The sequence below is a fragment of the Mixophyes fleayi genome, chromosome 11 (assembly GCF_038048845.1).
Source record: "Mixophyes fleayi isolate aMixFle1 chromosome 11, aMixFle1.hap1, whole genome shotgun sequence".
NCBI lineage: Eukaryota > Metazoa > Chordata > Amphibia > Anura > Limnodynastidae > Mixophyes > Mixophyes fleayi.
Window position 1 is genome coordinate 84,776,563 of NC_134412.1, and position 23,481 is coordinate 84,800,043.

At 40.9% G+C, this 23,481-nt stretch overlaps 1 protein-coding gene across 4 annotated transcripts in view; it reads right to left on the reverse strand.

The window, feature by feature from the left end:
* CHD5 (chromodomain helicase DNA binding protein 5) overlaps positions 1–23,232 on the reverse strand; it is a 142,458-nt gene extending 119,226 nt beyond the window's left edge. For 2 of the 4 annotated variants that reach the window (XM_075190057.1, XM_075190058.1), the window contains exons 1-2: positions 22,788–23,231; positions 7,047–7,177 (exon numbers count right to left, since the gene is read on the reverse strand). In XM_075190057.1, coding sequence (XP_075046158.1) covers positions 7,047–7,177; positions 22,788–22,851 — 195 coding nt within the window. In that variant the 5' untranslated portion in view covers positions 22,852–23,231. Of the gene's footprint in view, positions 1–7,046; positions 7,178–22,787 lie in introns of all 4 variants that reach the window. The other 2 variants (XM_075190056.1, XM_075190055.1) reach the window with 2 other exon arrangements.
* Between the last annotated feature and the right edge of the window lie 249 nt (positions 23,233–23,481).

The window sequence follows — 23,481 nt, forward strand, 5'->3', positions numbered from 1 at the left end:
GTTCCTCTGCCACTTAGTCTTCGGTTTGTGCGACGGAAGAAATCTTACTTCATTCCCCTGAACAGAACATCTCACCAGATTTAATGTAGCCCTTCTACAAACTAATATTTCTACGTAGTGCGTGACCTGCAACATTCTCTCATATTTGGCAGTCCTGCTTGGTTTGCTTGGCAGGGCGCCCTCCATCTCAGAGATGGGCAATTAGGTGACTATGTAATATTTCACTAATGGTCATAACAAGTTGGGATCTTGTCCCCTGGCCGGGTGTCGGTGTGTGTAATGTTATGCTATCCATCTCAGTCTGTCTTCTTGTCCTTGTGATTTTAGACGTTTGTTTTATCCAAAATATCAGAAATTGAAATACCCTTCAAAAATAATACAAGCTGGGTCATTATTTGGATACCTACATACAAGACAGATTATGCCTCATGCTTTTGATAAAAGATATCTCATGAATCACAAAGTACTGGAAAAATTGATTCTACTGGATCAGTAAGGGAATTTGATCAATAAGGCGCAGTGTAAATGGGTTTAAGGACACCTTTGTGCGAGAACAATTGTACCATACAATAAGACAGAACCTGCAGGTCCCGCTATCTGCACCAATTTTAAGAGCTAAACATCAATCAAAATGTCAAACACAGAATTTTACACTGCCTACAACAATCAAACAAAATAACCAAATCCAACTACATAAATTCTGATTAACTGTGTCCCCCTTCCCCTTCCCCAAAACAGCAGCAATGTGGGGGGGGCTTCTCTTGGGAAAAATATCAGTCCCACAGGGAGTGCGTTACGAAAAGCCAATCAGGTGCCTCCATGGCAAATATACCCCTTAGTTCTTCAAGTTGAACTGCAGCAATTTTCCCCCAGGGCTTTATAATGGTTACGGCGAGGTTTCGGATTGGGCTGCAGAGGCCGATATCTAAGAGACAAAAAATGACCCACGTGCAGTCTTTGAGGTGGCTCTCAGGAGCGTCGAGGCAGTTAGTAGAGGCCAGCTAGCTCAAGCCTGCTGCACTGATAACCTTAGACTCACTTAGATCATGTCTCTCTTGCAAGCATGTGAGTGACGGTCTGGCACCCGCCTCCGCGGTACACTATGCCACAGACAGTCTAGCACCCGCCCCCGTGGTACACTATGTCACAGAGCGTCTGGCACCCGCCCCCGTGGTACACTATGTCACAGACCGTCTGGCACCAGCCTCCGCGGTACACTATGCCACAGACCGTCTGGCACCCGCCCCCGTGGTACACAATGTCACAGACCGTCTGGCACCCGCCTCCGCGGTACACTATGCCACAGACCGTCTGGCACCCGCCCCCGTGGTACACTATGTCACAGACCGTCTGGCACCCGCCTCCGCGGTACACTATGCCACAGACCGTCTGGCACCCGCCCCCGAGGTACACTATGTCACAGACCATCTATCACCCGCCCCCGCGGTACACTATGCCACAGACCGTCTGGCACCCGCCCCCGAGGTACACTATGTCACAGACCGTCAGGCACCCGCCTCCGCGGTACACTATGCCACAGACCGTCTGGCACCCGCCCCCGTGGTACACTATGTCACAGACCGTCAGAGTGCAGCGGATTCATTCTATTTTGCTGCCAGACTGTCTCTCTTCAGAAAGACGATGTGAGCATTCAATGTCTGGGACAGAAGCATTATAAGGAGAGCCAGGACTGTCCCTGTGGACCAGTCTCCAAGCTGTATTTACTAATCACCATGGCGAACTGATGTGGATGAGCTGGGGGTCTCATGGTGATCTGTCTAAAAGTGGCTGCTATTGATATATGTTGAGAGCAAAGATAATTCTACAATTGCAGAAAACTTTGAAGCAGCTACATATTGATTCACAGGGGGAAACAAAAGATGTATATGAATAACAACTTTTAATGCTAATTCTATACCTTTCAGCAGACGGAGTCTTTACAGAGAAAGAAGGACAACATTACAATAAGAGCTTAATTTACAGTTGAAAAGAAGTCCATTTGAATGACTTACACCCTCTTTCCCACTGCCTCTAAATCTCGGGTGATTGCCGGGGCAAGCCCTTACGACCTGGGTTGAGGCAGAGTATGAAAGGGTCCAGGTCTAATTCCCCAGTCAGATGACCTGGGAATTAGACACAGGTCTTTTGGAGGGTTATTCCCGGGTCCGACCCCGGTAGCCTCCAGTCTGAACGGTGAAAGAGTTAAAACGAAAAAAAAAAAAAAAAATGAATGGAAAACGTCTACTTACAAGTAGACAGGTGGTATTTCCCCTTTGATGTCCGGCAGCTGTAAAATCCGACGTTCAGACGTGTATAGAAAGAAATTACATCACTTCTACGGGCCAGCTGAAAAATATGCTTTTAAAGCGGCAATAGGTGGACCCTACTCCTGTATAATGTAATCCAGGCGTAGAGTCCGCCTATTGCCGCTTTAAAAGCATAATTTTCAGCTGGCCCATAGAAGCAATGTCATTTCTTTCTATACACGTCTGAACATCAGATTTTACAGCTGCTGGACATCAAAGCGGAAATACCACCTGTCTACTGGTAAGTAAACAGTTTCCATTCATTTTTTTTTGGCAGACCCTGGTCTTCTGCCCGAGCTCAGTGTGAACCCAGTCAACCCGGGAATTAACCGGGGTGGGAGGCAATGTGAAAGGGATATTAAAAATGTGTTTTGTCACAATACTCGCGTGCATATTTAAAGGTAACCTTGCATCCTGAGAGGCGGATCTGTGTGTGCACACGCAAGCCGCTTAGAGACGCATCCTATATTGGCTTTCAGGAGGTATATTTCTTGTACTTCCATAAGACTACTACAGTCTACGTGATGACAATGATCTGCGTATCTCTCATTGCTTTAAAAAAAATACAATTTTCCCACCTGTTTCACACTAAATGGTCCCCTCATACGTAATATGGTAGCCCTTGAAGCCAGTTGAGAAATCTCTTTTACACTCAAATCCAAAACAAAACAGTAAGATTTCTGATTCTTACAGGATAAATAGAAGATAAATTAGTAACTATTGTCTCTATCTATACCCTGAACTCTAGACAGATACCGGTTTTGAGAGACATGTTTGGTGAAATTGATAAACACAAAGAAGGCAGCTTAATAATTCTAGGAGACTTTAATATTATACCAGATCCCAAACTAGACAGATCCACAATGCCACATTCCCGTAAAAAAAACAGCTCTTATAGGTCCCTCAACAACGTAGTATGATCTGTAGGACATCCAGAGAGTCAATGCACCGGGGGAGAGAGATTATACATACTTCTTCTCAGGTCATAATTCTTACTTAAGTATTGATCTCATCTAGTCAGGCAAATGGACTCTACAAGGTACTTCAATAATTTTTTGTTTGGCTAGTTCCCAGGTCCATACCTTACAGCCCTTAAATCCCAAAATGAGTCTCACCCATTTACTGAGGTCAAGAATAAGTTGAGTCAAGTAAGACGCCAACTGAAAAACTCTTCATTGCGCATACTCAAAATGCTCTAAATTAGGCAACAGAGCAGGCATATTAGTGGCTGGGAAACTAAGAGGGCAACCAGTGGCAGATCCAAGGGGGGGGGGCGATCGGGGCTTGCTGCCGACAGCTGCACACTGTGCAGGTCCGTTCAGCAGGGACAGTATGCTGCCCGGCTGCTCTGATTGTGTTTTAAACACAATCAGAGCAGCAGGACAGCACACTTTCACTGCTGAACGGACCTGCACATAGTGTGCAGCCGCCGGCAGCCTTAGAACACAGAAAGGGGGCGGGGCCTAAATCGCCCCCTTCTAAAATCGACCAGGGTAGGACAAATGTCTGGGTCCGCCCCTGAGGGCAACGAGCCAAACAACGAAAAAAATCTTACTGATAAGAGCTTAAAGATTTCTAACCCGCAGGATATGGTGATATTCTTGCTACGCTAACTTATATAACTTGAAAGATGGCAAAGACCGCCCCCCCTCCGGCCATGAATAAGCGATATAGGCTAGTTTCTGCATGATTTAAAACTGCCAACGCAAGATTTGGACATCGGACTAGCTCTTAACACCCCATGGTCACAAATTGTACCACATTCCAAACAGAATTGACTATTATATAATGCAGGTACAGAGAGAGGGAACAGTCCGACTGAAATGAGACACAAAACGTAACCATACCCAAGACAGGAAAAGACCCCACAAACTATCTCAACTATAGACCAATAGCTTTACTTAATACCAATATAAAGATTTATCCTAATCTTATGGCAAATATGCTTAATCCGATCATTTCGGAATTAATACACCCAGACCAGGTGACAGGACACCAGGCGTCAGACAATAGAAGAGTAATTAATATAATTGAACAGGTAACAAAACACAGAGGGTGTTGTTGGCGATTTCTCTCGATGCAGAGAAATAACTCGACCGACTACAATAGTGGGACAATAGGAGACATGTTTTGGTCTGATTTGACTTTCAGGATGAAATTTTTTAAGCAATTCTAGCCCCTTACAATCATCCCTCTGCCAGAGTATTTAGCAATGGTTTTCTGTCGGACGGATTTGGGATTACTACCATCACCACTTATCTTTATCCAAGCTATTGAGACACTAGCTGAAAAAATTAGACTTTCCCAAACCCTCCTTATTATTAATTTGAGAAACACTTCACAAAAACATTGCTCAATGCTGAAGACGTTACTTTTTGTTACTGATCTGGGGGCCTCGTTGTCATCCTAACACGAGATGTTAGAACAATACAGCAATGATTCCTACTGTAAGTTATATACCACAAAATCTGATGCTCTCAAGATAAAACATTTTCCAAGAGAAAGCTAAAATACCTCAAAAACAAGTACACATGGAAAACTTCTGCCATATCATATCTAGGAACACAAATTACTCCGCATTTAAACGCTATACTTGATTCAAATGATTCCTCTTTAATAATGACACTTACCAACGTTACTACATCATGAATGTGCCAGGACGTCTCCTGGTCCGGTAGACTTGCGGCATATAAAATGATGTTGGTTCCTAAAATGATGTATCTCTTGCACGTTACCCTTCATATTCCTACACAACCTCTATTTAATTATGGGTTCATATATTAGGAAAAACAAACCCTACGTATTGCCCGTCAAAGAATGAGTCATGCCCTTTGTCATAGCTGAAGTGTTGGTCCCTTCCACCACACCAGAAACTGTGGGTTGACTTGGAGAGGGCCTTTTAGCCATCTTTTCACATTGAAGATTTATTATGGATCCCTAATTTCTGGGGACCTCCTAAGGATACTTTATCTAATTTAACCAGACATTCGCTAGCAGCATGGGATAGAGTTACATTAATAGAGACCAAGTCGTCCCTACCAAACACCTCTCTCTCTTAAAACACGAGACAAGCTTATCCCTGACCACAACCTTTCCCCTGGCATGCTAAAGGTATCTCTACTTTCAACAATCTGTTTAATACAGAGGGATTTCTATCCTTCACGGAAGTCAGAGATCACTTCCACCTTCCGGACCGTGATTTCTACAAATACCTCTAAATCAGACATTGGATCACTTCTCTAAACAAGCAACACCTTTGATTACATTAATTCCCCCCCCCACCTTGCTTTTAACAAATAGTATGGTATATGTTTATGACACTGGTTGACACCCCACAGAAATCACCCGTTCAACTGAAATGGGAAACAGTCCTACACAAAGAATTTTCTATAGCACAATGGGAAGATATATCTGAGAAAGCCTATCGCATGTCCAGGTGCCTAAACCACACAGAAATGGTGATACAGTGAATTAATGGATTATACTTGACCCCATCCAAACTTCACAAGACATGGCCCACGCATTCAAGACTCTAGAGCTGCCCAGCAATTCAGACTCTTAGGACAGAAGTCTTCAACCTAATCAGCAAAATCACTAACAAATAACTTCCTCACCTGAATTAGCGCTCCTACGTCACTATCCTCCCCAAATCCCACTGTGCCAGAGACATGTGATTGGCAACAATAGCTCAATTTTGGAATAAGCCAACACCATCAACCCTCATAAAAAATTCCGAAGTTCAATTTAGTTTTCAGATGGAAACACTGTTTATGCCCTCTCCACTGCAGCACCTTCCCCTCTAATTAAGGGTTCAGCTGGTATGAATACATCACAGACAGAGAAGGATCCACACAACTGTTCTCTGACAACTCACCTCTTCGGGCAAGCTTATAATATTCCTCAACCAGCCTCTTACCCTCCCTAGGTTACCTCTACACAGTTCACACAAGACAACAACCCTTTGACCAACATTGGTGTATGACTGGATCATATAGCTCAGAGGTGTTCAAACTCAGTCCTCAATGGCTGCCAACAGTTCATGTTTTCAGACTTATTTAGTAATAAATTTGGACAATTGTGAACAGATCATTAGACTGTAAATGACTGTAAAGGAATGCTAATGCTATAAATAGTAAATATAGGAGCAAAAACAGCTCTAAATCACATTGTTTTACCTATTCTTCACAATTTTTAATTAAATACAGTCCCAAAACCAAAATCTTTCAGGATTTTTGGGCAAAACCTGCAACAAAATTAAAACACGAAGACGTTTTAGAACCAACTCGACATCCAAAACCAAAACACGGGGGTCAGCACATATATATATATATATAGCTTCAGTCTTACTTGCACACGGTTGTTAAAGGCAAGTACTCCCCAAGCAAAAGTAGCTATTGAACACCTAGGATACAGTACTGGTCACTATAACCATTTTTAATACACAAAAAAAAAGACAAAACTTATTGTACTCTACCACACACATTTAATGAATGTAAAGAAGATACATCAAAACTGCAAAAGGAGCGATGAACATACTCTGTAACACAAACAATAAATATAATATAATAAATATAAACGCCCAATATAGTGTAGTATAATAAATAACACATTCAGTAAGATCAAGGTGCCAGGTGAATCTCCTACCGACAAATCACTTCTCAAGACAAAACAAGAGGATGTTTCGCGTCCTCTTACCCAGAGCGCTCGCACCGCACACACTGCACATACCCCTCCTCTTACCTCATTTTTTCTCCTCTTTGTCTTGGTCACTTTGTTCTCCTTTGATTTTTTAGATTTCTTCTTCTTCTGCGCGATGACTTGTTCCTCAGAGAAGAATTCATCTATGGCTTCCATAGCCCTGTCGTCCTCATCTAAACAAACAGAAGACAGCAGAATGTAAACGGTTCTCTCCAACACCTCATCCCAATGTTCTAACCACTTATCGGGACTGCAACTTGGGGAACAGAAGGTGGATGTTGGTGCATTTTGCTGGTACTGAACCCCCCACCATCCCTTGGAACCGTAACATTAATGACTATTCCAAAGAAAGGTCAATGCCCATCAGACAGCAGCAAAATGTAAGAGAGACCTAAGCCAGTCCCTCCTTATTATTCAGAATCCCATTACTTCTCCTCTCCTTGTATTCATTAGAATATATTATATAGGACATATGCACAGAATAGGAAATTGACTAAAAATGGAACCATCTTAACTTCTATTCACAAATCACAGTGTATCCTCAAAGTGTCTGTCACACTATATATATATATATATATATATATATATATATATATATATATATATATATATATATATATATATATATATATATATATTTATATATAATATCCTGCAGAATAGTTTTGAAAACATCTACAAAAATATATATATCAACATATCAATGTGTCTCCATGGAATGTTTCTGGAAATGATCGATCATTTTTGCACACAGTTCATAGGAGTTCCGAGGCAACAAAAAACAACTTTTTAAGTACCATAACACCGGTTTAACACACTGCACTAAAGTTCCCATGGGAATTGAATCTGCCTCATGGTGGGGGCAGCCATTTACTGGCGCCCGTTACTGGCGTTTCAAGATCCCTCTAGGCTTAGTGTGTATACCTGTGATAAACCAAAGTGGACAGAACAAGATGCATTCTGAACACCGTAACACAAACAGAATGTATATCCCGCACGTCTAACAGCAGGCGGACATTACACACACTGGTTTCTAGTGTCATAGCAGTAGACGTGTTTTACTAACATTAATTACAAGTGTCTTACTAGTGTGTTTAAAGTCACTGTTTATCATACTTGCCAACTTTCCCTGAATGTCAGGGAGACTCCCTGAAATAGGGGTGATATCCTTCACTCCCTGAAGAGTCTGGCATTCTCCCTGATGCTGAGCCAGTACAAGACGTGGTTGGCTTCGCCATCTGTGGCATGATGACACAGTTCAGAAATTGTGTCCTTTGTCCATGTATTGATGCCTATGGAGGTGGCCATTTTCATGGAGACCAAGATTTAATCAAAGACTGACAGGTAAGACAACATGACTTCAGTAATGGAGACAGAAATGTAAGACACTTCAGTCTCTAGAGATTCATTAGCTGCTTTTCTTTAACGCATAGTTGCCTACTCTCCCGGGAAAGTCCAGGAGACTCCAGCATTTCTGAAAGACCTCCCGGGCTCCCAGGAGAGCAGGGCATCCTCCCAATTCTCGTCCCTGCAATAGATAAGTGGCAGGGGCAGGGCTTAATGACGCAAATATTGTATCATCTTAGTTGCAATTGGCCAAAATTGAGACAATTGTTTAGGGGGCCAACGAGGAAAAGTTGGAAAGTATGAGGTTTATGGTACTTAAAGCAGGAGAAAAATATCTGTCTCTCATTTTATTACTTACTGGGGATACATTGGGTGGACTTGTCCTTTAAGTGCTTAAGGGTATCTCAGAATGAGCTCCATCTCTCCATTAAATTTATACCCAAACTCCTTATACACTCCCTACTATAACTTATCACTGATAAAACTGCTTTCACAATACTGTAATACAATCATTTGTCTAAAGGTGTCTACACAACATCCAGTTTATGACACTATCCATGACTCATACATCTGTAATCTACATATAATACACCAGTAAATAAAAATGAAATGCATGATGTTTATTTTGCACCATACTCTGATATTACAAGTGAAACCTGTACTAGTATTATCTATACTGTGCCGTACTCAGCCGACAATAGGCCAGGAATCAGAGTGAGCTGCAAAGCCAATATAATCAGAGTTGATGATGCATACGTTGCTGCTCCCGGGGGAGACACAGACTAGACTGAATACAAAGCCCAGGTTACCTTGGAGAATCCACAACTCACATCCAGAACAAACTGCGACAAAACAGTCTGCGCTTCTATACTGAACGGTATCATTAATCACCGTTCGTTATCCTAATACTGCCCCCTCTCCTTCTCTAGAATGTGATATTTTAATATAATTTTCACAACTGGTCCCAAAATTATAATGCTTACTAGGTAGGTATAGTTGCTAAATCTTTCTAATTCCCAGGGGCTGTCCCAGGTCTTAAAATTTGTCCCTGTTTTTTTTTTTTTTTTTTCTTTTTAGGTTGTTGGTTTTTTGCATATTGATCAACTGCACAGTACAAAATCTAGATATTGGATATAATTCTCACTACCTAATGTAATATTTGATTCAGAGATCCAGAACCCCTCATATGGACATCAAGTTCACTACACACACACACACACCATGCAAAATGTTGTATGATTCAAGCATGTAAGTTATGTGAAATTGAACGATTACCCGCCCCCCCTCTCCCCTTCCCACGGTCATGGTGTATAGTCACTTGCTCCGTGGCATTGCCTACTTATACATAAGTGAAATTGCATCAACAAACAATTTTGAGGTTGTTTACAGCCATTGTTTTTCCCCACAAAGGGTACCAGAATCTAACAACTTAGGGGTATATTTACTAAGCTGGGGGGTTCCGATAAACCGCCGATTCTCTGCGCTTTGTCATTTTTTTAAAGCTGTAATTTTATTAAAGACAAAGCCCGATGGGCCTGGTCTTTAGTAAAAATCGCCATTTTAAAAAATGAAGGCAAAGCGCCGAGAGTCTCTGTATACCCCTTAGTCTTAGACACTCGAATTGTTGGGGGGCAAAATCATAGTATGTTGGCTTTAATCTCTGGACAATAAAAATTAGAAAAACACTGATGGGGAATTTGAAGCCAGAACCTGCAAATTGTGTAACAGGAACATTGGAATGTGTGTAAATAATTATTTAGCCATTTTGATTATTTCTCAGTATATTTTTTTTATCCTTTTTTTTATTTAAATCCTTATGGAAATGAGTATTCCTCTCATAAAAAATAAACATAACTAATAAATATAAACAATGCAGTTTGTGTCATTAGAGACATTTGCTTTATGTTAATTATAAGTAGAGTCTTAGGGATAGATTTACTAAGCTGCGGGTTTGAAAAAGTGGGGATGTTGCCTATAGCAACCAATCAGATTCTAGCTTTCATTTATTTAGTACCTGCTACAAAATGACAGCTAGAATCTGATTGGTTGCTATAGGCAACATCCCCACAGCTTAGTAAATCTAGCCCTTAATCTGATCATTATTCTCATCAGTACGTTATTATCTGAGGAGACCTTTTAGTCATAGGCTAGGTACACACTGGCCCCATCATTGCACGAAAAACCTCCAATCAGCCGACATACGACTGTTTGGTCAGATATCGTGTGAGTGTGTGTAGTGACACAATAATCTAAAGCAGTGGTCAGGGAACAGGGGTAAATTACCCCAAATGGGGTAAAAATGAAATTCCTGGGGGTAATGCTGCCGATTCACATGCTGTCAGTTGGATTGTAGACCCCTTTATATGTGAACTTGCTGTTGTACCAGAAGAGCCTCAAGGGTTGACAGAGGCACTTCTTGAGCTTCGATGTAATAATGAAGCACGTGTTGCATTTGAAAACAAAGCAGATCTGTCATATTTTTGGATGTCAACAGCTACAAAGGCATTCAAAATTGCACATGAGGAAGCAGTCAAAACGTTGCTGCCTTTTGCAACAACCTACCTTTGCGAACAAGGATTTTTCACTCTAATGAATATAAAAACAAACAAGAGAAATCGATTGGACGCTGAAGACTGTATTCAAATTGCTCTGACATCAAAATGCCCCAATATTGATGCTCTCGTATCAAAAATGAAGCAACATCATTTCTCCAAAACCTGAAGTTTTGAAGTTGAAGCTTTCAAGGAAATTTTGAATAGATTCAATAAAATTTGGAATTCCAATCATTAATAATATATGATTTTCTTCCTTTCAAATCAAGGGTGTATCTAAATATATTTGGGGGTAAAAGGTAAAAAAGTTCCCTGACCCCTAAGTGCCGATCATCGTTTCATTCAGTTGGTCGTACGGTTTAATGTTTTCCGACCAATCACTGACCGATCATGCAGTGTGTATGCACTCATCATGCTCACGATCTCCATAGAGGTTACAGAGTCGCGCTCTTTTCAGCAGATGCTGGCGATGAATGTCCCGGTGAATAAATGTAGAGAGTGCTGTAGAAGGAATAATTCATTTGTTAGTTCTGAGACAGAATGTTTTGTGTCAGAGTCACAGAAGCTAACGAAATTTGTTAGAACATGTGGATAGTTATAACAAGGCGATTTTAATCAGTGTGACAATGTGACAATAATGAATGAATGAATATTGTGCTGTCATTCTCTGAAGACTAGAGGACCAGATGAAGAGCACAGATCTGAAGGTAAATCGTGTCAGTGTGTACGTATGAATCGTCAGACTGATCGGACCTTCGGTGGTAGGTACAATCGTTTGAGATAACACGTTGGTCGGAAAATTCATCAATGTGTACCTAGCCATAGTTTCATAGCCAAAGCAACAGCTGCCAATGTCCCAAGACTGGATATTAAGGAGAAAACAAACTATAACCCGATCCAATGAGACTATACCACAATCTAGTCTCCAAAAATATCATTATTTTTATACCGCCAATCATATTACACAGTACTTCACAGAGAATACTTAATCATTTACATCAGTCCCGCCCCACTGGAGCTTACAATCTAAATTCCTTACCACACATACACACTAGGGTTCATATTATAAAAAAAAAAAACAATTATCAGTATGCTTTTGGACTGTAAGGAAACTGGAGCACCCAGAAGAAACCCAAGCAAATACGGGGAGGACATACAAACTCCACAAAGACATGACTCTGGAGGGAATCAAATCAATGACCCAAGGAGACAGCAATGCTAACAACTGTGCCACAGCACTGCAAAAAATATGTAGAAAGTCCATGTAAAACCGGACTGCGGGCCGGTATGCAATGGTGACATATACAAATTAAGATACTATAAAAAGGTAAATAGTAACACATTTTCTATATTTACACATAGGGAAGGCAGACGTTTTGTGGACTGAACCATTATCCATGACAGCGAATCCCATCAATTAACTAGAACCCAGTGACATCCCTGAAGTACTTTCTAGTGATGCGATTGGCTACATGAATAATACCTTGATTCAGCCCAGCCAATGGCTGCCTCCGCTGCGTACAGGGGACAATTACACTTTAAATTTAATCCCAACATCAAACAAAAACTCTTTAAACACTTATTTTAATGTAGTGATTGAGCCTCTTCCAGTTATGAATGAGAGAGGCAGTTTCTGGAGATAAGAATACAAATGAGTACACAGGAGACATAAATTATGTCAGCCAAATGATTCAATATCTAGAAGGAAACTGCTTCTACAGACCGTGCGAGGACTCAAGGTCAGGAACAGAGATTACTAATACTGCAGATGTGCGAATGCACTGCAGAATGCAAAACACAAGCCTAATTTTAAAACATGAAATCATACGTATGTCAGCTCTAGACTACGTACACACTGGCATCTGCAATACATTTCTTTTAAAGCACTTTAAAACTTACAAACTGCTTTGGGTTGATGTATGATCACCATATATTTATATAGCGCCACTGATTCCGCAGCGCTGTACAGATAACTCACTCACTGCCCTATTGGAGCGAGAGAGCGAGCGAGAGCGAGCGAAAAAGAGAGAGCGAGAGAGCGAGAGAGCGAGAGAGCGAGAGAGCGAGAAAGAGAGAGAGAGACTAGGGTCAATTTTGATAGCAGACAATTAACCTACCAGTATGTTTTTGGAGTGTGTGAGGAAACCCACGCAAACACAGGGAGAACATACAAACTCCACACAGATAAGGCCATGGTCGGGAATTGAACTCATGACCCCAGCGCTGTGAGGCAGAAGAGCTAACCACTGAGCCACCGTGCTGCATTTAGATACGTTTTCAAGAGCGTTTTTTAAACACGCGTCAAAACGGGAAGTGCCAAACGCATGTGCCAACGCCTCTGTAATCGCTTCTAAACCATCTCGCTGCATTTACAATGCGCTCCTACTGAGATGGATAGAAGCTTTCAACTAGGCTGACACGCACTGTTATAGAAAAGGCGTTAATGAAGACGCACTGCAACATCCATTTACCTGCACTTAACTTTAGCATTAGAAACACCTCTTAAATGCAGAATTGCATCCTCAGTGTGTACGAAGCCTTATTAAGAAATAAATATTATAAATAAATAGATTAAATCAAAAATAATTTAAGTTGCGACATAAAATAAGAGCTCTATTTCACGTTATTAAGAAGCAAAACTAAATTTGTGAAACAGGATTGGTACAATATATTATACATATATTTATTTTTTAATTGCAGTTATAGCACTTTATCAACATGGATAATGCGGATTTAAAGCACGATACCCAACATACTTATTTGGTGGCACTTCAGGTAACAACTGATCACTGTATCTACAACGGGAGAACGGAGAGCTAGAAGTGCCAAACATGAAAACAAGTTAGTAGATTTAAACTCCTGCTCAACGTGTATTTTAGCACGGTCAAAGCTGCGGCTAATTAAATAAGGAGCCGCGTCTCCGACGCACCTCTGACACAAAGGAAACTAGCAGCTGAATTCCCATCCACGTCTTTAGGACAGTGTCTTAATCCAATCTGATGCTAGAGAAAGAACCAAGATTGCAGTTTGCTAGTCTGCTGTGACATGACTCGCTCTCACCCAGTGTATGGATCTATCAATTCACTGCACAATTATACAGAGCAAGTCTGCACGTCCATCAGCCAGTACCTGTCTGCTCAGTTAGAGAAGCCCCTCCCTCCTAACATAGCGACCTGCTGCCGAGAGATCGTATGGCTGACTTATTTAGCTATTCATCCACACAGCTATTTCATAGCTGTGAGCCCTTCTGCCTCACAGCACTGGGGTCAGGAGTTAAATTCCCGACCATGGCCTTATCTGTGTGGAGTTTGTATGTCCTCTCCGTGTTTGCGTGGGTTTCCTCCGGGTGCTCCGGTTTCCTCCCACACTCCAAAAACATACTGGTAGGTTAATTGGCTGATATTAAAATTGACCCTAGTCTCTCTCTCTCTGTCTGTTCGTGTGTGTATGTTAGGGAATTTAGACTGTAAGCCCCAATGGGGCAGGGACTGATGTGAATGAGTTCTCTGTACAGCGCTGCGGAATCAGTGGCGCTATATAAATAAATGGTGATGATGATGAAAGTCTTAACGGACCTTTCCATACAAATAAAAAGTGCCCATCACAGAACAGGGTTTGGTTGTAAATAAAATGTTTCAAAATGCTGCTTTAATGTAAAATTATTTTCCATGCGCCCATCTTCAAACACAACTACAATGCAGGTATACCCAAGGTTTTTTCTGTATTAAATAAAACACAACAGCTAACTCTTATTTACAGTTTTATACAGTTCTATTTATTTTTTTTAAGTAAGAAGGATAATTGTGATTAAAACAATCAATGTAACTTGAATGCTTTCGAAATGATTTGTTGTTCTTTCACACTACGAGATATATTTACTAAACATTCTACAAAATGACAGCTAGAATATGATTGGTTGCTATAGGCAACATCTCCACTTTTACGAACTCGCAGTTTGGTAAATATACCCCCCAGGTCTCCTTTCAATAAAAAGAAAAACAAACAAAGTAGAGGGGAGAAACTGCACAATAAAACAATAAAAGAGCCAAGGGGTGAACGCTAAATTATTTATAATTTTACATACCGAGTACTTTGTCCACATCTATAACTGTTAGATTTCTGCCTATCTCAAACTAAACCCTTGGCTTGTTGTATTCCTAATAAACTAAAAAACAATTGATTGTGTCAGGGTCGAAAATGTTTAAAACTGTAAAAAAAAATAATAATAATAATAAAAAAAAACAAAAAACTGCCACATAAATATATAGTACTTTACACAAATAACTGCGTAGCGGTCAACGGCGCACTGGGTGGGCATCTAGGTAACACAGTGGCAAGCATTGCAGACTTTCAACGCTGGGTTCCAATCAGATACACACTGGTATGCTAACTGACTTCTGATTAAAATGGCCCTGTTGCTCCCGAGCCTGTGGCTGGATAATTAGATTGTAAGCTCCACTGGAGCAGGCAGGGATGTGAATGGATAAGCAAATGTCTTCAATTCTGTTTTAGACCCACTGCCTGATCACAGTTCTCCCCCTCACTTCAAACTGTCCCAGCCTGCCAAACTGCATCAGTACTAATTCAGCATAAGGTATCTTACGGTTTCCCAACATACACTTATCAATCAAATCACACTGTTCTAGGTTAAACACTCATTTACTTTCACAAAACTCAATTAGCTTTGGAACATATGGCTCACTAATAGGTCACACTGAAGAATTTTCCGAACTACGTGTTATCTGAAATGATTGAACCTACGACTGAAGGTCCGATCAGTCTGACAATTCATACATATACACTGACACGATTTACCTTCAGATCTGTGCTCTACATTGGTCCTCTAGTCTTCAGAGAATGACAGCACAATATTCATTCATTCATTATTATCACATTGTCACAGATTAAAACCGCCTTGAATAACTATCCACATGTCCTAACGAATTTCGTTTCTGTGACTCTGAAACTAAACATTCTGTCTCAGAAGGAACAAATGAATTTTTCCTTCTACATCACTCTCTACATTTATTCACCAGGACATTCATCGCTGAAAAGAGCCCGACTCTGTAACCTCTATGGGGATCGTGAGCATGATGAGTGCATACACACTGCATGATCGGTCAGTGATTGGTCGGAAAATATTAAACAGTACAGCCAACCGAATGAAACGATGATCGGCACTTTGGGACGACTTTTGACCATCGTGTCACTATACCCACTAACCCGACTTCCGACCGAACGGTCGTATGTCGGCTGATTTGCCCAAGTATTGAACGAGAACGCTCCAGCGTGTACCTAGCCTATGTTTTGGCTACTACATGTATATAACATTTTACAATGTGATGGTATTTATCCTCTCTAGTAACTAATGGTGTATTCTTACGCATGACTTGGTTAGAAAAAAAACATAATTTTGTATTGCATTTAGTCTCAAGGAACTGTGATTTCCCGTAGGATGATGGCCTTCATTATGTAGAAGGCTTCCTACTAAAAGTATTGCTCAGTGCATTATCTCCAGCACCCCTGTGGTCATTCAGAACTTACATCTGCTAAACCTATAATGGCACTTAAAAAAACCAAAAAAAAAAACCTCATCCATTCCAGTTCACTTAAGTATATAGTTTTGAAACATAAAGTCTTGTTTAGAGATCAATGAATTGTTTCGAACGTGTATACATGTGACGGAACTGGATCAAGTCACGCTCTGAAGAACTGTACTGCAATGCAAAATGGGAATGGACTTACTTAGAATAGTGATTATTACAGTCACATCCATTTACATAGAGTTAATAATGCATATAAAAATTTAAAAAAAGTTTGTACGTGGTCTTAAAACTATAAACATTTAAAATATAAAAGTTGAGAAACTGAGAATACACAGTTCTGCTGAAAACGTACAAAATGTTCTATTTGTGTGCGACAGAGCTATAAGTTGACATCATTCAACCTCGGCACAGAATTGTGCCGTTAAAGCAGTTTTTGCCGACAGGCACCGGCTAGTCGGTCAGGGCACAGTTAGAGTACGGGGTGCGATAGCATTCAGATGGTTTCACTGTATGGGCCAATCTCCCGATAAACGACCAGTCGGTCACATATAGCGTTAGTGTGTATACTTACACGATGAATGACAATCGCCCCAAAGTGCCGACTGTCGTTTCATTTGGTTGATCGTACTGTTTAATACTCTCATTCCAATCACCTTCCGATCGTGTAGTGTGTATGCACTCAGAATCACAATCTCCATAGAGTTTCAGCTGTCTTTTCAGCTGATGCCGGCAATGAACATGTCCCGGTGACTTAAATGTAGAGAGTGCTGTAGATGGAATAGTTTGTTTCTTCGTTCCGAGACTGAATATTTTGTTTCAGAGTAACAAAGGCTAACGAAATTCGTTAGGATGTGTGGATAGTTATAACAAGGCGGTTTTAATCAGTGTGAAAGAAATGAATGAATTAATGACTATTGTGCTGTCATTCGCTAAACTATTAGAGGACCAGATGAAGAACACAGATCTGAAGATAAATTATGTATAGTGTGTACACATGAATCACCCGACCAGTCGGACCTTCAGTCGTAGGAACAATTGTTGTAGATAACAGGTCGGAAAGAAAATTCTTCAGTGTGTACCTAGCCTGAGAAGCTATACAGAAAGATACGTAGGGGGCCCATAATGCTTGTTTAGGTAGCGCTTCGGTGTTACTTAAAACTTGAGACTTTAAGGATAAGAGGATGTAAATCATATAGGTCAAATACACAGATCAGAAACAACATGAAAACCACTGACAAGTGACGTGAATAACATTGATTATCTCCTGTCATGGGCTGGGATATATTAGGCAGCAAGTCAACAGTCAGTGAAGTTGATGTGTTGGAAGAAGGAAAAATGGGCAAGCTTAAGGATCTGAGCGACTTGGACAAGGGCCACATTGTGATGGCTAGATGACTGGGTCAGAACATCTCCAAAACGTCAGGCCTTGTGGGGTGTTACCGATAAGCAGTGGTTAGTACCTACTAGTGGTCGAAGGAAGAACAACTGAAGAACTGGTGACAGGGTCATGGGCACTCAAGGCTCATTGATGCCCATGGGGAGTGAAGGTTAGCCCGTCTGGTCCAATCCCACAGAAGAGCTACTGTAGCACAAATTGCTGGAAAAGTTAATATGATAGGTGTCAGAACACACAGTGCATCGCAGCTTGCTGTGTATGGGGCTACATAGCCGCAGGCCGGTCAGAGTGCCCATGCTGACCCCTGTCCACAACCGAAAGAGCCTACAACGGGCATGTGAACACCTGAGTTGGACCATGGAGCAATGGAAGAAGGTGGCCTGGTCTGATGAATCACGTTTTCTTATACAGCACATGGACGGCCGGGTATACCAACCAACTTGGACCCTGTATGTATGTATGCGCTCCAGAATACCAGTCCCAAGGCATTCTGGGGCACAAAAACATACTGGTAGGTTAATTGGCTGCTTTCAAATTGACCCTAGTCTGTGTGTCTGTCTCTGTCTGTGTGTATGTTAGGGAATTTAGACTGTAAGCCCCAATGGGGCAGGGACTGATGTGGGTGAGTTCTCTGTACAGCGCTGCGGAATTAGTGGCGCTATATAAATAAATGGTAATAATAAAAATAATAATTGAGCTCACTTTTGTTCCGGCACATCACAGCCCCTCCTATCACATACTTCTCTGGGAGAAGACCAGAACGCTACTTCATTTACCAGATCATGGGTAGAAATTGCTAAGCAGCGACAGCGCAATACTTAACACTTTAAGTAACACTTAAGCATTACTTAAAGTTAAAGTAAGAGAGATCTTTCATCAAGAGAGTCGATGTGTGTTCCCCACTTTTTCCAGCAATGACTTTTTATCTGTGCAGTGAATATTCGGCAATGCAAGCAAATGTCCAATTGGTAGCTGTGGCGTTATCACTGATTTGCACCGTTAACCAAACACCACTCACAAAGTGCTTGTACAACGGCAGCCAACAATTACCAGGTCTATTGGAGAGTTCTTACTTAATTTTACTTGCGGTGAACTGTATTCCTCTAGTGCACCACATAAAAAAAATAAAAAAAATAACCACAAGTGTTTCTTTGTATAAAAATGTGTAGCAAAAATATTTTTATTGTTATTATTATTGTTGCAGTACCGTGTTAGCCAGAAAAATCTATGTGATGTTAAATACTTTTGTGTCAAAAAAGACAAAAGTATTATAGGAGTGATACCTTTATTGGCTAACCCAAAAAAAATGAATGAATGATTGGGGAAAAAGCACAACATTTAAGAGCTGTTACATCAAGAAATTTGGGCAGGGGGGGGCCAAATACATCCAAACTAAACACGAGTGCACAGAAACAGCACATATCCTTAAATATTCTGTGCTGCAGTTCACCATGCAGCTGGATGCAACTCAGGTTGGACAGACATTGGGCAGATAACAAGCGCTCTGCAAAAACAAAAGCTTGGATTTTGGTAGAAGCTTGATGCACCTGGTTCTACCGAATCAGAAATTAGTCCAATCAGGAATGGACCACAGTAATATGTAATTGCTATAACATTAGGAAGAACATCACTCACACCATTTCTGCGAAATGACTGCTCTTCTGCAATCAAGCCTGGGTCTTACTGAGGTCCTTAAACTACTACACTTTCTTCACAAAGCACTAATCACCAGATCTTATCATGCGCTACAATTGAGGATCACCCAAAGCCAATCAGTGTCTGTAAAAAGCTTTGCCATTAGATGCAATCAAAGAAATGCAGTGGAAGTAGACACGTTTTTTAATGTTTGTAAGAAAAAGAAAACCGGGTAGTAAATTCTGTCACGACTGCGAAGGTCAATGCAAAAAAAAAAAAAAAAAAAGTGATACTAGGAAGAGAAGGGTTTGCAGGGAAACTGAAAGTAGCTGCTTTTGCAGCCTTAGGTGGAAAATGGGGACAATATTTAAATAACAAACAATATAGGAAGTGGCGTTTAATAAGCGCAAAAATTAAACTTATGACCAAAAAGGGCAGGCGGCCTGAGAATGGATAGCTGCCCAACCGTGGCAGAATAATCGCATTTCTGTGTGTAGATATCTTAAAATGGACCTGTCGCCTACACACTGTGGTGGGAGCAATTTTTTGGAGCTTGTTCAATATTTAGCCTATCAATAAACTAGGAAATAGCGACATCAACAAGGCAAATGCGACAGAGTGAACATCAATAAGACACTAGGGGCTAGATTTACTAAGCTGTGGGTTTGAAAAAGTAGAGATGTTGCCTATAGCAACCAATCAGATTCTAGCTGTCATTTTGTAGAAAGTACTAAATAAATGAAAGCTAGAATCTGATTGGTTGCTATAAGCAAGGGAAAATTAGGGGAGATTTCTACTATAATTGCCGGCAATGTGCGGGTACCACATCTCCGACAATTGAATCCTCCCCCCTCCCCCCCTCAAGTGTGCATTATTTCTTATAATAGATTAGTATTCGTTGTGGCTTTTAGAGAACACTCTCCAATGACAACTTTATATCTTACCGGGTGGATCCATCTGTCTAGCTGAACTCACAAGATGGCGGCTCCTGACGCCACTTAAGCAGATATATAAGAGAAGGGGTCTCAGGACGATGAGCCATTGGGATTTTACATGTTGGGGAAACTCCCCCTGAACAGTTCCTAAATGACTTTTCCAGTGAAAATCCTAAACAGCTCCATCACGACATAAGCTTGAAGCTGTGAACTAGAAAACGTTTGGCTTCCTTTTCTTGGTAACAATAAGTGGTGCAATAACAATACTATTCAATTAGATCACACTGATTAGCATATTGTATTATGCCTGAACTTTTCCTTGATTAAAGCTCAAGAAAGGGGGGGGCACCATCTTTTTATGCGGGAACGTCTCTTTAAAAGCGGTTCCGGAACACAAAAAAAAAATCATAATTATTCATAAGAGTCTAAGTACAACCGTCTTACTTCAAGGTCAGATACAGAACATTACTCTCATATTTATTTCTAACTGGGTATGACACCAGATACAGCAGTAGGTACATGAAAGTTTCAAAAGAAGACTTTAGTGCAGTACATTAAAGACCAAAATAGGTGGTGGGGAAGGGGGGTTTCTACCAGTAGTAAAAAGAAAAAAACATTTATAATAATTATTATAATAGGTAGATACATTTATAGAAGGAACAAAATGTGTATAATAAAAAAAAAAAAAAAAAAAGTTTGTTTGTTTATTTATCCTGAAGTTATAGAGGTATTTAAGGAAAACTAGTGAAAAAAGAAAATCAGACAGACATGACGTGACCACAAACATGCCCCCACCTCTTGCATTGTTACGTCACAATGGAATTGCAATGCCTTACCTATAACACATACAGTAAGGGGGGAGGCTAGATTTGCACAAAATAATTTTCAAATATTTACAATACTCTTATAATCTGTTTTTAAACAGATGACAAGTTCCATAAACAAAAAAACAGTTGCAATGAATGGCTTAATAAACTCAATTTTGAATTTTAAACATTTATCTATAAAACTTATGTCGCCACCATGTCCCCTAACCATTTTGACTTCTTTTAAACACATTGCAGGAGAGGTGATCAAGTTGCAAACTCAATTTAACCTTTCATTTTTGGATTACTAAAATCAATGTATTCCCCTGTATTTCCTGATAGCAGCAGAAGCTGTCTAGGTCCTACTCTTGTGTGATTGCACACTGATTGCGTTTTTTTACAAAATCTACGCACATGGAGGAACACAGGCGTGGTTAGTTAGCGAAGCTGAACCACTACACACAGTATCATTGTAGTGAAATGAGGAGAAAAATATAGGGATTCTCCCTTTGTATCCCTTTTAATGACAAATATTGTAAAGAAATTTACCTTGGAGAAAGGATTTTTAATGCTCAGTAAAGGGTTTTTAATGCTCAGTAAAGGGTCAAATCAGGGGCTTGCTTGATTTACTGCTGTCACAACAGGGTAGAAACATGGAATTACAGTGAAGTAATTGCTAAATAAATTATATAAAATATTACCTAGGTAAACATATAAATATTTTGATATTTACATGATAAATGATGTCTAAATGTCAGCTATGTATATAGAACAGAAAAGATGTCGCAGTTTATGCTAAAAAAAAAAAAAAAAAAAATCAACATGGCTTAACAATACACTGATGGTGGCTCACAATGCTTGCCCATCCTGATCAACACAAACACAGCTGGCTCTGTGCATGGTATCAGATCATTTTTAATCCAATATCCATGTCATTTTCACCCTTAATGACACATGGGTTAGAGGGAGAAGTGAAGCTCATCTGACAAGCTGCACCAGTGCTAATTAGAGGGATGCTGAGACAAACACAGTTAGCCACTGACATCCACAGACCCAACTCAGTGCATAAATTAGGTGCATACAGTAATACAAAGCAGATCACAGCCATTTTTCTCCCCCTCAGTCTATCTGTTGATATATGTAAGGGGGGGGGGGGGGGGGGTTCAACCCTGCCCCCAAAAAAAATAAAAAAAATAAAATAAAAATAAGCCCATCACAGACACAAAAGAAATCACAGCAAAGTGTGCAGAAATATGCATGCTTCTAATTTTGCATTTTAGGTGTAAAAGCCCCTTAGTAACTGAACCTATGAATACTAACAGAATGATTTTCATTTTTTTGGTGTCTCTTAGGTTCTCGGAGGCGCCCTTCTGCACGGGATTTTTCCACCGCGCAAAACTTTAAACTGGAGAACAATCCTGAGAAAGAGTAAGGCGGTTTCCCGTGCCCTCCCTCCCCTCTTTTGCAGCCGGCTTTGCAAACACCCACCGCCCGCAGGCACCTTGCCCTGTGCCCTCTCCGTGCACGGCACTGGCAGCACCCAAAGCAACAGAAATGCTCCCATACCTGACAGGTCTTCATTCTCCATCTCTTCCATCGGATCCTCTTCATTCCCCAGTGGCCCCCTCATGGCTCCCTCCCCCTGATGGACTGCAGTTTATTTTGCAATCTTGAGCCTTTTCTTTGCCCCCCCCAAACCTCTCCAGCTATTAACCCATAGGATACCAGGGGGGTTCCCAGCCTCCTCTGATCAGGCTGTGAATATGGGTGAGGTTTTTTAAGAAAGATGGCTGCCTATTTCTTTCTTTCTTTTTTTTAAGGAAAAACTATCCCCCCTTCTCTCTCTCTCTGCCCAAATCCCTCAGCCTGAAAATAAAAGAGAGAGAGGGAGAGAGAAAGAGACAAAAAATGGAATACACATGCCCAGATTGTGACGTCCAGTCTGGTTGCCGTGGCAACCACATCCCATAATTTTGGCAGAACTAGTTAGTAGTGATGCCAGAGGGTGACCAAGTTCAGGACTAGTTAGCGCTGCAAGAGGAGGGTGTGATGCAAAGCAAAGGGGGCACCTCCCACCCCCCAGCACTGGAGATGGGTGCAAGATCCCCCCCTATCCCGGGCATCAAGACAATAGAGGCATTTATTATGCATTCTCCATGCAAAACCTGGGTAAATCATCTGCACCAGGGACAATGTGCAATACAGATCTGATTGCACTGACTGCATTTCCAGGATCATTGCTACTTGTGCTGAAGTCACA